This window comes from Ciconia boyciana, chromosome 17 (assembly GCF_034638445.1).
Source record: "Ciconia boyciana chromosome 17, ASM3463844v1, whole genome shotgun sequence".
Taxonomy (NCBI): domain Eukaryota; kingdom Metazoa; phylum Chordata; class Aves; order Ciconiiformes; family Ciconiidae; genus Ciconia; species Ciconia boyciana.
The window spans coordinates 11,420,660-11,436,834 of NC_132950.1; the positions used below are offsets into that span (position 1 = coordinate 11,420,660).

General features: G+C 51.0%; 1 protein-coding gene across 12 annotated transcripts in view; it reads right to left on the minus strand.

Annotated features, from left to right (window-relative positions):
• Window positions 1-13,522: 13,522 nt before the first annotated feature.
• The window catches only part of MSI2 (musashi RNA binding protein 2), a 259,702-nt gene continuing 257,049 nt past the window's right edge, over window positions 13,523-16,175 (minus strand). For 11 of the 12 annotated variants that reach the window (XM_072881752.1, XM_072881749.1, XM_072881753.1 and 8 more), the window contains 2 exons: window positions 16,054-16,131; window positions 13,523-13,740 (listed from right to left, as the gene is read on the minus strand). In XM_072881752.1, the coding sequence (XP_072737853.1) occupies window positions 16,090-16,131 (42 nt within the window). In that variant the 3' untranslated portion in view covers window positions 13,523-13,740; window positions 16,054-16,089. The remainder of the gene's footprint in view (window positions 13,741-16,053; window positions 16,132-16,175) is intronic. The other variant, XM_072881757.1, reaches the window with a different exon arrangement.

Sequence of the window (16,175 nt, forward strand, 5' to 3'; positions counted from 1 at the left end):
TTACGCAGGAGGAAGAGGAAGCGAGAGGATTTATTGTTTGAGGGAAACTGCAACCTATAAAGGCTCAACTTAGTGAACTGAAGCAAATTAATTCCTCTTACTTAGACACCCTGCGCTAAGTTCAGCCCGATGCAAAACGTTCCATCTCCTGCTGGCGTTCGCGGGTTTGGTGCCAACCCAGCACCCGCTGCCGCTCCATCAGGTCTTGGCACGGCGGGTGCCGTGGCCGGGGCTCTGCCCCTCGCTGCCAGCCCCTCGCCTGCCTTTTGAGGCTCCGTCTCCTTTTGGGGCTGGGGAAGGTTCCTGCCTGTTTGCGGGGGACCCCTCCTTTGCAATATTGAGAGTTGCTCTTCAAATATTCCTGGTTTTCTGGCTGGGAGGAGACCAGTGCGGTGCTGGGACAGCCGGCTGGGCGTGCGGCGTCACTGAGCTCCGTTTCTCGTGGGTCGCTGCTGGGGTCCAGCGGCTTCTCCTGCCCAGGAGCGTCCCGAGATGCGGGCTGGAGCAGTGCTGCCGGAGCCGGGAGTTCCCACGGGGAAAACTCTCCCCCCTTCTCCCTCCGGTGCTGCCTAACAAGGCTGACTTTTCCTGGCAGCCTGACCTGGAAGAAATCCTATGGCAACCCCGGCACTGGAGATAGGTAGCACAGCAATACGCTTCTTTTTTTTCCCTGTGATCTCTCAGCCTAAAGACTATTGCTACATTACCTAGATTTAACTACCCATTACACAAACTATATCTCTAAAGCGAGGGATATGGCAGCTTTATTATAAGTTTATTACATGCTAATTCAAGCAAATAAATTTGCTCCAGCTGTGGAGCAAAGGAGATTAATAACCTCGAAGATCACTTCGCTGCTTTGATGAGTTTCTTGAACAGAGTAGAGTATATTTAGGAAGAGCAACTAGATTAGTCAAAAAACCCCTTTAATTATTAGTGACACTGTGCAAACTGCTTCATATGAGTGGAATACCAACTACTTAACTCCCTGACCTTATTATTCAAACAAACACTTCTTATTATAGCAACATGACTCGCTCATCAACACATCAGATCAGCTGCCTGGGCGGTGGTTTGGGTGTCCCCGCTGTGTCAGCAGCCGGGCTGCATTCGGGGTGTAACGGCCTTAAAGGTGCAGGGGCTCCTGCACGGAGAATTTAAAGATCTTTATGTGCTACGCAGTGAGCAGAGAAATGCGCTTTGCTGGGATGGTCTCAGCGCTTGCCCCTTCCCCTGCCCAGGGCGTTTGATCCTGGTTTTTATTCTGCAGTTAATTTAGACTTTTTTTCTGAAAGCGCTTAGGGCTGGACGCTTGGAATTGCCTTGGCGTCGCTGATGTTTTAACGCCTTCTCCAAGAAGCGTGTGATGAATTCCATCTTTTGCTTCGCTTGCATGTGCGGCTTTTGCTTTCCCTATTAGACTGCCTTTATCTCAACCCAGGAGTTTTCTCACCTTTACTCTTCTGTTTCTTTCTCCCATCCCACCAGGGCGAGTGAGCGAGCGGCTGCGTGGGGCTGAGTTGCCGGCTGGGGCTAAACCACGACAACAGATAAAAAGCAGGGGAAGAAGGGCTTCCAAAAAAGATTTCAGATGTCGTGAAAACCTATGTGGGCGTTTGCCGAGAAGCAGGTAACGGTCAGAGATATTTCCTAGTGCAAAGAGTTCAACTCTGAAAGCTTTTCTGGGGAGCAAGGAGCGGTGTGCCGTGCTCCCGTGGGGATGCTGCAGGGTCCTGGGCAGAGAGGTGCTTTGCAGCTCCTTCGTCTGGGCACAGGGGACGTGCCTGCTCCTCTTCTCTTAAATGAAGCCTGGTTTGGCCCTGGGGAAGACTTGCCACTTTTTCACGGTGCTGGGTAACGGTTGCTGCCATCGGGGAGGTGGCGGTTTGGGAGCGGAGCAGAAAACGGGCACCGGCGCGGTGCTGCAGCACCCATGGACGTGCCGGGGAGCTCGTGCCCGCATTGAGACTGACAGCATCGCCACCCGTTTGGGCAGGAATCGCGCACTTTCGCTTGCTGCTCCTTGGTTGTGGGAGGAAGGTATTTGTGACCCAGCGCCAGGACCTGGATACGGGAGGGATCCAAGGGCACCTTCTGCCTTCTCGCGAGGGGAAATGTCTCCGGCGCCGCATCCCGTGCCCTTAAACCGCAGCGGCTGCCCTTCAGCCTGATGGATGGAGGCAGCGGCGGCTCCAGTGAAGCAGAGAGGACAGGAGCACCGATCCGCATCACTAGTTGCTTCCCTTCGTTCTCGCTGGTCCCGTTTTACTCACCGGCCCAGCCGGACTCGGCAGATGCCGGCACCGGGGTGGGGGGGATGCTCGGGGGGCCGGGAGCCCGGGGCTGGCACTGCGTGGGGAGGGTCCCCAGGGTTCGTCAGCAGTCTGTGGGGATGGCGTGGGTCCAGCTGCTCTTCAAAAAGCAGCGAATCAAGAACATTCTCCTGCCCCCATGCTTCCTGCGCTCCCCTGTCTCTCCGCCGCAGAAGGCAGCCCTTCTGCCTTCAAACAGTTTCTATTATACGTAAAGCAAGCAAAAATGATGTGTTAAATACACCCCGGGCTGAAGCTCTGAATCAAATCAATTCTTTTTTGATTCCCCGAGCTTTTGAATTTTCAGCCCTGCCGAAGAATTGTTAGCACAAGAATAGGGCTGAAGGAGCAATCCTTTCGTATCACTATTGACTCAATTATTTTGCCTCTTGATTTTCTATGAAGCGGCCGCGATGCCGCGCCGCTATGCTGATTGCTAATGGCAGAGCATTGTTCAGCGGCGTCTCCGAAGGCTTGGGGTGGAATACCTTCATCTCCCCACTTGCTATGGGCTGCATTTGGGACCTAGTTTTATTTTGATTGATGCAAACTGCAACGCGCAGGAGGCTGGGCAGAGCAGGCTTTTCACCGTCAGCTGCCAGGAGGACCCTCACTTGGGCTCCAGGCTGCCGGTGCAGCCAAGGGCTATGGTTCTTGGCTCTCGCCGGGGCTGGGCTGAGTCGGTGACCTTCCTCTGTCTGACTACGAACGTCCGTGCTCCTGGGATGTTCCTGCCGCACGCGCGGATCGATAGGGCCAGCGCGGCACAAAGCGGAGAGGTTGCATTTACACAGCGTCACGAAGATCGGTATTGACAGCTCGGACGCGCGTCCTTTGGACCGGCGTGTGCTGTCGGCGCCGGGTTATTAATGCCCCGGTGGCTGCGCGTGCCCTGAGCCCCGCGGTGCCGTGGGGGGGTCACCGGCGGCTCGAGCCCGGTGCCCGGGCAGTGATGCTGAGCCTGGCCCTGGGTGCTGCATCCCTCCAGGGTGCTCACCTCCCTTCAGCGTCTCAGCTCAGGCATCCTTCGAATGGGGGCTGTGTTAGCCAGCCGCTGTCGGGCGGATAGGGACAGGGGACAGGTACGTGGCTCCGGCTCCACCGCGGGCACTTGGGAGAATTTGGAGCCCACAGCCCCAGTCTGAGGAGGAGCAAAATACTGCTTTGCTTTGAAGATGCAAAGCCCCGTATAAAGCCTAAGCAGTTTTATTAGTGGCTCAAATGCACTGCAAGCTTTAAAAAGGCAGAAGTATGTACTTTCTCATGCTTATTACTCTTGCTGGTGTTTACGTTGCATCAGTGCCCGCAATTGTTAGGGGCTCTTTAGACGCCGGAGGTGACACAGCCGGGCTGTGAAGGGGGCTGTGGGGTCAGCGTGGGGCTTTAGGGCCAGGGAGAGGGCACCGGTGGCCCGGCCGGGCTGGGGGACAGCGGGGAAGCGCTGGGACTGGCTGTGCAACGGGCACCTCTGCGAGACGGGGCTGGGGTGTCCCCTGTGCCCTGGCTCTGGAGGGAGGTGGGTGAGCCAGCCTGCGACGCACGCTAAATATTTTTTGATTCAAACTTGCTTGCTCGGAGGCACGGCCAAACAGACAGCTGCTTAAACACATACAGGCAGAAAAACGTTTGCTTTTGTGACACGTGGGCTTGAAAAAGTTGGGTGCAAAGAAGTGGGGGGAGCCTGGGGCGCAGCATCCCCGTCGGTCAGCGGCGGCGAGGCGGGCGTGCAGGCTGGGTTCCCGCGCGGGGAATTAAAGCCGGTGGACCTGAGGGGTGGGAGAAGCCCCGGTGCCACTGCCGCAGCTCCTGGGGCAGCCGGGAGAGCTGGGGAGCAGCGAGGGCTCTTTCGCTCAGCAACACTTGGAAACACCCTTGGTGCAAAGCTGTCAGGGCAGGGAAGAAAAACCCCCAATCAATAGGAAATGATGAGTTCAACCGGGCCCATTTTCAAAGCTGTCAGGAGCTGTGAGTGAAGCGCAGTAACCGGGAAGGAAAAATGGTTTTAATTCAGACTCTTTTTGGAAAGCAGGGCCCGGTAAGGGGCAGCTCCTGGTGCCATGTCCTGAGCAGAACAGAGTTTCACCTCCGAGCGAAGGGACCGGCTGGGGGGTCCCCCCCTCCGCCCCCCGCCACGGGCACTGCCGGCTGCAGGAGCAGCTCTGCCCGCAGCCGGTCCCTGCGCCGGGGCGGCTGGCACGGCTGCTGCGCGCGCGGTGCCGACGGGCGGGCGGGAGAAGAAAGGAGGCTCGCTTCGTCCAATTTGCCAAACCGCACGGTAGACTTCTTTAAATTACGGTGCAGGAAATAGCGGCGACAGCCTCTCTCTTTATTTTCCCATCGAGGGGCAGGCGGCAGCACCCTTCCCACCTCGCTTGTCCTCCTGAATCCCCGGCCAACGCCGCCTTGGTTTCCTGGCAGCCTGGAGCCGGGGACAGAGCTGTTATTACCCGTTGAAGCGCGCGGTCGGGTTGGTTTGTCATTACAGGGCATCCCTGGGACATGGCCGGGACAGGAGGAGGGAGCCCGGGCAGCGCTGCCCTGGGCACGGGGACGTCCAGGACCGTGTGTGTATCGCACAAAGCGCCGAGGAGGCAGCGAGGCCCAGAGCCCCCCCTTTGGCCGTGCAACCCCCCCGGGTTTAATTTAAACTCCATCCGATTGCGTGCTTGCCATGTGAGAGCTCTTTAGGTCTCGGTCACTGCTGTGCTTCACATGAGTGGAAAAATAAAAGACTGAATGCTGGTGGGGAGCAAGGCCCTGACGTGCCCCGAAGTGGCTGTGGGGGGGTCATCACCCCGAATCAGCCGGGGGTACCCACACAGGCACCCTGGCTTGGGGCGGCGGTGAAACCCTGCGGGTGCACGCAGCGGGGCGAGCAGCCTGCTCCTGCCCCGGTGAGTGATTAATACGGCTCACCGTGCCCTTGCCTGTCCAGAAAGCAACAAAGCGAAGGGTTTAATTGCACCGGTTGAAAGCAGCTGGACTCCCTGGCTCTGTGGCCCCAGTTCCTGCCACGCTGCCCTGGCACGGCTGAGCGCGGCGGGTGGGAGAGCCGCGGTGCGCCCGAGCCCCCCGGCATCACCGTAAATCCTGGGGAAATTCGAGCCGCTGTTAGCGTTCGGAGAAGCTGCAAGCGATGATTTCACAATCGCGCCCGTCTCTCCGCGGCTGGCGCGAGACAGGGGGTCGTTCGGTTAATGCACGTTTCAGTCTTCATTGCCTTTTTAACTAGTTTTTAATCAGTAATTATTAGCGAGCGGGAGCGGTGCGCGGGCTCCTCTCGCCCTCTCCCCGGGCGAGTGCCACTCAATATGTCACGGCAATTAGCACCCAGCAGCAGCGGCGGGGCACGGGCTGGACACCGTCACCGCCACCGGCCCCGCAGCGGGACCTCGGCTGGTCCCCGGGTGCCGTGGCTGCGGGGCCGCGCCGGCTGCTCCTGCAGAAGACGCAGCGGTGGATGGGAACGCGCTCGAGCATCACCAGCCCCGCCGTGGTTTCGGTTGTTCCCGTCGGTAAGGTCAAGCTGGGTGCAGGGTTTGGAGACCTGGGCTCGCTGCCACCCTGGGACGAAGCGGCTTCAAGGATGGGGCTCTTCCGCTCGTACCAAAAAGAAACTTTAATTTTCTTTGTTCCCCCTGCAGACAAGAAATTACCGAGCAGCGGATGCGAGCGGCAGACGCCAGCCCGGCCCGTGGGAGCTTGCGCTGCCGCTAATTACAGCCGCTGCCATGGAGGTAAATAGCAGGGAAATCAGCCTTCGACTGATTCAGAAATGAAGTCAAGTATCGGTGCCCTTTGCAAATAGCTAATGAATTACAAGTATCTCTCTATACGCAGGAGCTGACATCACCTCATGACCAACTGAAAACCGCAGCCAGGCACCCTCGAGATGTAGAGCCTGCTGTTGTTGTTCATGCCTTATGATATTTAAAATAATTGCGTGCAGAATGGTATAAAGGGTTTTTTTTGGGGTGGGATTGTCATTCCAATCAGGGGTTCAGTGCTCGGTGCTCTCGGCCGCGTGCTGGGTGGCATCCGGGCTCGCACCCGCCGCGGGGATCAGTACGCTGCGGAACAAACGAGCTTTAAAAACCCTCTATTTTATTATTCTTTATTATTAATAATGAGGAGGCCCTTGTAAATAGCCATGAAAGGAAGCGCTTAAGCTCATAATTAATAAATGCTGGCTTGGTTTCTGCTGCCGAACTGCAGCCGCGAGATGCCTGATGGGGGATCTACGGCTCTGCCAAAACGGCGGAGGGTGCTGCCGTCTGCACCGCAGGGTAATAAACCCGGGAAATGTCACCCGTGTCCCCCGGACAGCGGGGACAGCCTCCTCCGCAGCGGGCTCTCATGTCGCCGTGCCCCTGTGGTGCAGGGTGGGGGCCCTGGGGCAGGGCAGGGGACGGGGACGGGGACGGGGTGCGGGGGCTGGCCTGTCCCCGGGGGGGCCGCAGCCGGGGCTCCCCGGGCTCGGCGTGCCAGCGCCCGCCACGTGGGCTATGCTGCAAAACCCCAAAGAGCCCCGGCTGCCCCTGAAACCCCTCGTTAGGTCTCGGTCATAGATGTTTGTGCCAGGAGGGAAAGGAAGTAAATCACATTTATATCCCTTGTTTTCCTTATCGGGGCACTAATTTGACAGGGAAGGGAAATTTTTGCTTATTTTACAACTCTGATTTTGGCTGCAATTTGATTTCAGTAGCTGGGAGGCGAACACAAAATCTTATTTTTATTCCAGAGTCGGTATAAAAATTTACATTTTGACACAGACCCCCGCTAACATTTTAGTGCAGATATAGCGGGCCTCCGGGCTTTTCACAAAACACATAACCCAACATATAATACACTCATAATTCACTAATGTTTGCTGAATGACAGGGTTAAGTGGCTGCTATTCCCGGCCTCCCACCACACTAATGTACTCCAGACCTGCGCTCCTTTTCTTCTGGATTGCAGTCAAATCGTTTCCTGCAGCCCTCGCAGTGGAAGCTCCTTCCAACCCGAATAAACACTACTTCCGAAATTATTTTCATTTGTTTTTCTAATCTAATTTTCCCCTCGGTGCTCCACTAATCATCAATCCCATTAAGGGCTTGATGTGTTGACTGCTTTCCAGAGAGGAGCCCGTCCTGCGTCCCGCCGCGCGCTGACCTTCACCGGCGTGGTCCCGGCTGAGCCCCGGCGCCGCCGCCTCTGCGGGACCCCGCAGCGGGGCCGGACCCGCAGCCGACGCCCGTGGCGGTTTGTGGGTGCTGGTGGGGCTGGACCCACCGGTCCCCTCCATCCCAGCCCAAACCCACATCCCGACCTCCCGGCTGTGCCCCCGCCTGTGGGAACTTGCGTCATCCTGGGCGAAATAACGCGAATATTGAAGACATGAGGGAGGAGGGGGGAAAGCTGGCTCCGCTCCCCTCCAAGTGCCAAAGTAAAACATCCTCTGGTAAAAATATCTGAGCTGCGAAGAGGGTGTGAAGCCAGACAACGCGCGTCGCCCCGAACGAGGAAAACGACCAGCGAGGGCGTGCGTGGGGCCAAGGCGTTTATCCCACCGGACCGGGCACGCGTTGGCCCCGCCGCCCTTCCTGGGCGCGGGATTAGCGCTGCCAGGGCGCGGGCGAGCTCACGTCCCGGCTCGGCTGCCTTCTGTCACAGGGGCCTGGGGCTCAGCCCGGGACGGGGAGGTTGGCGCTGGTTTTCCTTCTTCTCCCGTGTGAGGTTTTTGCTCTCCTCTCTGGGCGGCCGGGCGGCCTGGGGTTGGCCGCATCCAGTCCTCCCAGGTAGTAAAAGTTGCTCAGAAACCTTAAATCGAGGGCGGGGAGGGAGGAGGGTGAGCCAGGCTGGGAGACCCTCCTGCCCTTCACCGTGGCGTCTCACCAAGCGGCACAGCCTAAAAGCAGGTCTGTAGAGCAAACCATCGCAAACCATCCGGCCCCGTCTCCCTCCTCCTGCAGCCGCCCCCCCGAACGCGGCTGCACACAGACGGGTTTGCTGCTCTTCAGGGGAAATTCGATGGGATTTTTCCCTCCGAAGACGCGCTGCTCTGTGTCCCCAGCCAGCCGCTCCCTTCCCTCCAAGGCAAGGTAAACCAGTCCCCAAAGGGAAAGCAAGGACAAAGCAGGTATGATTTTTTTTTCCCCTCAAGTATCTCTGTAAGAGACATTGAGATTGATAAATAGAGATGCCGATAGATGTCTAGATAGAAATATTTCTAAGCCACAGAGCAAAGCTCTTCCCCTGCGTCAGGGCCGGCAGAGCTCTGCTCAGACGCGTGTTAGGAACGTGGGGTCGAGTGAAAGCCATTAAAAATGGTGACTCTTGTCCCTGATGCCCTTTACCTAATGTTTCCTGCGCCGCGTTATCTTTACGACGATCTGATGCGGCTGTGGGGGATGGCAGCGTCGGCAGCAGCAGTACAGCAATGCTGCCACGTCCCCCTAAATTCGGGTTTTTCTCCAGGGAAATTCCAGGGGCAGGGATGCGATGCCAAAAAGGCGCCTGGCGGTGCACAGCACGAGGGACGAGACTTGGAGCACTGCGCAGGGGGACGGGGACGGGGACGGGGACGCTCCAGCCCTCCCCAGGGCCAGCCCCCATGCAGGGGCTGCACACCGGCCTCCCCCCCCAGGAATAAACATTTCACCCCCCGAATGAAAGGGACTCCACGGATCTGTTCAAAACAGTTTATTGTATTTTTTCGTCAGACAAACACATTGATTTCTGGACCACAGTAGAGGATGGAAACCTTTCACAAACTTATTTATTTGAAAATACAAATATAAAATTATACTTTCCACATCTGTGATGTGAGAGACCCCCATCCACATAGTATTTTACAACAGGGCTTTAGAAAGCCATACACAGAGACCTGAAAGATGCTTGATATATATAGATACATATATATATGTATATATATAAAAAAAAAGTCACTACCAAAGTTCTCATCAGTTCATACTAAAGTATAAAAGGAAGGGCTAGGCCTGCCACTGTGCCATAGTTTATTTAGGTACATTTATGACCACCTGAAATGCTTAGACTTGCATCCTAGTACTGATGGAGTTCAGACCTCGTACAACAGAGAATGACGGGGATTTGCTACCTACGACGGTCGACGCGACACACGAGCCCACGCGTGGTGTTACGAGTATGTACAGAACAGAGAGCCGGGCGCACGGGCGAGTCCTGCTTCCCCCCAGGCTGCCGGGGCTTCACCCTGCTCGGACACGGAGCTCTCTCGAGACAACACAGTCGGACTGTTTGGGAACCGAGAACCGATCACGAGGATTTACTTTCTCAAAATACTTTTTTTTTTTTTTTTGGTAATTTTTATTACAGTATGAAAGTATTGCTTAGCTTACAGAATCTCCTCACGTAGTGTTCGCACACGGCAATGGGGCTGACTTGGATTCTGTACGTATGAAACTCTACAGTGTCTGTGCGCAGACCGGGATCTGCCGGTGTGTCTTCGATGCATCCTGTCTCTTCACCTTACACTAACTTCAGTTTTCTGTTTGAACTATTTCGCTTAAAAAAACAAACCAAACCACTAAAAAAAAGAATTCAGAAAATTCCACCCAAGAGACATTTCCATAGCATAAAAGACAGCTATGAGTTAGTGTTGTTTTTTTTTTTTTTGTAAACAGTTTCATATGCAATATCATACATAACCATGGCTGGCCTTCAGTAAAAATGTAGTAAACTATATTGCTTTATTATTGATTATGTTGCATTGAGTGAATGGCAGAAACGAAACAGGAAGGTAAGTGTGGCTGGAGTCGCTAGCCCTCATTCACACTACAGATGAAAACAGCATCCTAGGCTTCGGAGCAGGGAAGAAAAGAAATCCGAACACCTTTCAGGTCGTTATTACCAACAATTACCCAATGGTTTAACTAGCCTAGCAAGATGTGTAACATTCACCAGCGGTACGCTGCTGTACAATGGAAAAAAGAAACTTACAGCAAAGAGAGCCATGCTACCTTAAAGTCCAAGCTACAAATTCAACTTAAAATGAACATTTATGAAGTATAAGAAACAAAAAAAATTAAAGGACAGATCGGGCTTCATTTTAATCAAGCCAATCACAAATGACTTCTTCATTTTGAAGGGGGGAGGGCACCCGAGCTCTTGTGGCTTGCTACAGCTCCTCTCAAAACGTCCCCGGCGCCTGGGACGCAGCCCGTCCCTCCGCACGGCCGGCGCGGGGCCAGGCGCTCCGGGCAGGGACGAACCTGCCTGCGGCACTGCCCGCGCCGGCGAGGCGCGTTGGGTGCCCATTTCGCACAACGAGGCGGAAATCTCTCTCTTTTTGGTCACTCCGGGGGTAGCGGGTCCATATGAGATATTTGGAAAGAAAAGGGCAATATCCCTCGGAACGATCCTTCCCTCGCTGCGCTTGACTAAAACAAAGGTGGAGCTGAACCTTTGTGCTGAAAAATTTACAAAAAACCCCCAAACAAACGAACAAAGAAAAAAAACCCTTCGAAATGGACTTCTAGATGAGCGGGGGACTAACGTGAACCTTAGTCTAGGTAGCCACATCAAAACATATCGGATTCCACGACATTTGTGCTATGGGCCACTGGGACTTCTCAAAAGGTATATAAACATCTAAAACATATTCACACAGATTAGCAATTTCTTCTGAGCATTCTTAAAAAAATATTTTTTTTTCTCTTAGTAAAATCGTTTTAATATACCGTGCCTCCCTCTTTTAAAAAATAAATTAAAAAAATCCAGTTTTGCATATCTAGCATTAGCATTTAAGGTAGTATGGCACATCCCCCTTTCAAAGTCAAGGGTGGGGATCTACAAATGCCTTAGGAGTTTGCCAGCATTTTTAACATTGTGAGACCTTTGGTTAGTTGAAACCGCATCAGATCAGCAAAAGAAAAAAAAAAAGAGAAAAAAAACAAAGAAAAGAGGAAAGAAAAAAAAAAGGAAAACCTTCCCAAAATTATTAGCATTTTTTTCTTAAATAAGAGAAAGTTCTATCCTTACTGGTCCTAAATCTGAATAACTACATCTAAATTTTTAACCTTAATTACGATACACCTACCAATATGTACTAGAAGAGGAAGAGAGAAAGAGGGGGGGAAAAATTCACTACACTAGCATCAGGACAGCACTCTTACAAGATAGCCATTTTATACACTATTAACATACAACAATGATCAACAAAGAATATTCTATGAGGTGACAGGGAATGGAGAGGAAAACCAACTGGTAGTACAGTACATCATCAACATTGACAAAATAGCAATAAAAAATTCCCTGACGGTACATTGAATTTCAGGGAATTTGGTTTGTTGTTTTTTTTCGTTTTTATTTTTTAAAGAATTGTTTTATTTATTTTATTACTTGATCAAGTCTCAATATTTAAAAAGCGTCCAGCATTTTGCTTAAACCTGGTTGTTCTGAAATAAGAAAAAAACCTAAAATATTACATAAAAAGCATGATTCTTTTTTAAAAACAAGAAAAACAAGGTTTTCTCCTTTCGGTTAGCAGTATGGTGCCTTGTTTTTGTTAAAGATGCCTTGCTCTACCTTGTCTATTGAATGTCTACATTAGTCTACTTGTTAGTAAAATTTACAAAAATAGGAGTGCAGCAGCTCTTTTTAACAAATGTCGCATTCAGTGTCTTATACTGGCTGTACCTAAAGTACCAAATTTATAAACGTAACAATTTAAAAAAATATTAATAAAACTTGTCAATATTACGTTAAAAAAAGAAGAAATATATCCACACTACAGTATGTTCTTAATGCCACCTACCATGTTGTACTTCTAGTTTGCTGTTGCAGGCCTATTTACCAATATTAAAAAAATTAAATTAAAAAATATCCTTCATAAGTTTCCTCCCCCAACAGAGGACCATATATATAACAGCCAAATATTAAACATGTGCAAATAGGAAACTGTCAGTTTTTCCCCTACCAGTCACAGTGCAATGATGTTTTATACTTTATTTTTTTTTTAAATTCTGTTTACAACTACAATAAATTAAAATCTTCCGTTGCTTCTAGGGTGAAACTTGTAGCACTGAGGTATTCCCAAAAAAACAAAACAAACCAAAGTTGCTTTCCTAATTTGTTAATACAGAAAGTAATGGATAACACAGGTAACCATGCAAGCTGCGGAGCCGCTCCGCCTGCGGCGGGCGAGCGCGGCGGAGGGACCTCGCCTCCGCCCGGGCCGCGCAGGGCGCCCGGGGCAGCTGAAATGACTGGACAGCGAGTTGATCTAGTTTAAAACGACAACTAAAAACAAAATAAAGGTGTGCTTGGAACCGAAAATGCGTTAAATAGGAGAACCGTAGCTTCTTTTTCAGTCTTGGGAAAAGCAGGTTGTAAATTAAAAAAAAAAAATACCACTAGACTGTTCCTTTGTAAGCTGTGCACGTCGGATAGCGAAGATGCTGGTATGACGCTAGGAGAGCGGGGAGGTCTGCCTCGCCTACGGAGCAAGCTGAACAGGGCGTGCGTCGCCTAACTCCCGCGGGCCAGCTCCGGCAGTTGGTCAAAAAGTCTACAACTTTCTTTTTTTTTTTCTTCCATTTTCATAGAGAAACTGCCTTAGGCTGACTCCATCACAAAAATAGGTTTGTATTTCTCTTTCTTAATAGTTTATATGTAGTTAATGGAATCGTATTTACAGTTTGTTTTTTTTTTTTTTTTCAGAATTCACAATTTCAAAAAACCTTATATCACCTCTTTCAACAAAAAAAAGCACTTATAGAAAAAGGACGCACAAAAAGTTTGTAGTCCTTGCCTTATTGCCGAAAATAGATAGAATTAGGTTAACGAAGACGCCACAAACGAAAAGAAGGGCCAGAGAACCTGCTGCTCCCCCGCGCCCCCCGCGCCCTGCAAGGCCACCCCCAAACCGCGCCCGCCGCCGGCTCTGCTCCCCGCCAGCCTCGGTGGCTGCAGAGCCGGTGCCAGCGGCTGAGACTCCTGTCACCATCTCAGCATCCTTGAAGCAACAACGACTACGTAAAACAGAAGGGAGAAGGAGGGGAGGGGGGAAAGAAAAACGAAAGAAACCCCTTAATATAAACAGTTACGCTATGGTTAGGCTCTCGCTAGATACACAAAGAATTAGAACTACGTGGCTACGAGACTATGTCAAAATGCTACGAAAAAATGTGGTTTGGAGAGGTTTAAAAAGAGGGGGGGGAACCCATCAAGAAAATAAAACGAACGAGAAATGGATTTTATATACATACTTTTAAAAGCTGTTGTTTTTATAGTACAGCAGATTCATGAGATGATGAGAGAGATTTTAAACAACCTAAGTCCATCGAGTGCCACCTCCAGTTTGTTTGCGTTATCGGTGATGATGTAGTGCTCAAAGTCTGATGAGATCACCCAAACATGGGCCCGTTCAGAAACTGCGCCCCGTCTTGCCCGGACATCCAGAGAGACTCTGCGGGGAGGAGAAGACAGAAACAGGACACGGAGGAGGGTGAGAATTAACCGAGGGCTACGGGGGTTTTCAGCAAAAACCGGCAAGTGCTTGCAAACGCTGTGCAAAGCCGCAGCGTGCTCTGATCCACACCGAGGGTGAACCCGGAGGGACGCGGCCGAAATGCAGAGGCATTCCTGGGACTGCCGCCGTGGGAGAGTGTCTTTAGTGTAAAATTTACTGCCCTTACTTTCTGGCTCCGTCCCCGTGGAAAGCAGCCTGCCCGCTGAGCCTGGACTGCAGGCAGCAGTGCCTTCCCAGGCAGGCTGGGGTTAGCTGTGCGCTCCTCGGGTTTAGGAACCATAAAATGCGACTTGATATATCGGAAGGACAAAAAGTGTTCCTCGGGCATCTGTTACGCCAGGAATTTACAAGGCTTCGGTGAAATGATTTTTTTCTAAAGGCACAGCTAAAGTACTTGAGAGGTAACAACTTTTACACGGGCACACTGCAGCGGCGATGATTTATTTTATAACGGAGGCTTCAGCTTCTAATGCTCCGTTCCTGCCGGTGCTTAGTGTTGAGACGGAAATAAATATTAGGGGACTGGTTCTGCAGGCGGCCGCTCGCAGGGCGGGCTGCGGCAAGGAAGGCACCCTGCTCACACACTTTTGGGGGTGACCCCCAAAACCCATCCCCAGAGGGCCGTGCCCAGGGTGAGGTCCCTCCGCACCCCGCAGGCCTGCGGGAACGGCCGGTCCCTGCCCTGGGGACCCGCGGCTCAGCCAAAGTCATCCTCTGCGGCCGCGTCCTGCCCCGGGGAGCGGGGGCAGCCGGGGCGGGCGAGGGACCAGACGCCCGGGGATGCGCCGCCGCAATAAAAACGTCAAACTCAGCGGTCCTTGCGGAATTAATAATAAGGCTCATTTCCTCCTCTCAAAACCTATTTTAATTAGTAATGAGCAACATTAAAAGCACTTTCTGTTTTTAAGTCATTAATGGTTTGAGTCTTAATACTGGCCAGTAAATGATGGTTACAGTTTGATGTGTTGTGGTAAGTGTAAAATGATTACAATACATTAATCTGATGAACGCTGCCTTCATTGCAGCGTTATTAGCGTGAATTACGATGTTCTGCTTAGGTCTCCAGCCAGCGCTGTGTACCGCCTCGTTATTACCGAGGCCGACGGGCCAGAAAACGTGAAGGATTCTGACAAACTGATCTGCGAACATACTCTGATATATGCAAAGAAGAACTGGGATTAAAGCAGGAGTGCTCATGCCACTTTTTTCTTCCCCATAAAAATTACTACTTGGTGGAGCAAATCGATTGGCGGGAAAAATTTCAGGTAATCTTGGGTGTACGTGGGTAGATGAAGAGTAAAGAGAAAACCTCTTTATCCACTACGATTTAGGTATAAATCTATTTTTATATAATTTAAAGCCTCCAAACATTTTCTACAGTTCCCAGCCCCTTGACTAACTGTAATTCTAATTTCATACACCAATTTTGAATGCAAAACATGTGACATCGATCAGGTTGTGCTGGGCAAAAGGCAGAGAAATAAAATCTGTCGCAACCATTACATTTGTCTGTACGGACTAAGAGCTCTAGAGGTAAACCTGTGCCATTTAATGGGGGTAACTTCTGTTTTTCACTGACCGACTTTTTTAATCTACTCTGTTCTCGATGTAAGAATATTTGTTTGAAAAGATGAATATGCCAAAGGCCAAAAAAAAAAAAAAAATTAAACATTTAATTAACTTGAGCTTAGTTCAAAGGGTAGGAAACTGGCAGCGATCCAAGGATGCATTACGCAGGTAATGTCTTTAATTTAATTTGCTTAGGTTTAATTTTTTTTTAATCTTGATAATTGCTCAATGGTTACTAGTTACAATGTTATCTTTTAGCTGTAATATTTGGTACAGCACTTAATTAAGAATGATGGCTTCTCTGTAATAAAGCAGTGGGGCTCGTCTATTTTTAGAGCGGTGCATTGGTAGCGGATCTGTAATCCCCATCGGGATGCTCTCAGCTGGCCCTTGCTCGTTTCCCCACCGGCTTCTGGGATCGCTGGGTTTTCTGCGGGGTTTTTGACTCTCCAAATCATTGCACCAGTGCCATGAACACGAAAACGTCACTTTTGGGGGGTTTAGCTCCCGATCTGCCTTCCAGTTTCCAACCCGTGCGATTGATTTGAATAACATAAATCACAGAAAGGAATGATTAAAGGCCAAGGAAAGACGAAATGAAGATAAAAAATTGTTCACTTAAAGTAAATATAGGGGAGATGGTAGTTTAGCACAAAGTACAAATGGTATATACTGTAATACCTCCAAGTGAGATGGCAACCAACCATGTGTAACGTTTCAATGGTATCCATTTGTAAAAGCCGTTGCAATCAAAGGTCCCTAAAATTGTACAATTGTTAAGTTCATCAGTGCTCTATACATGG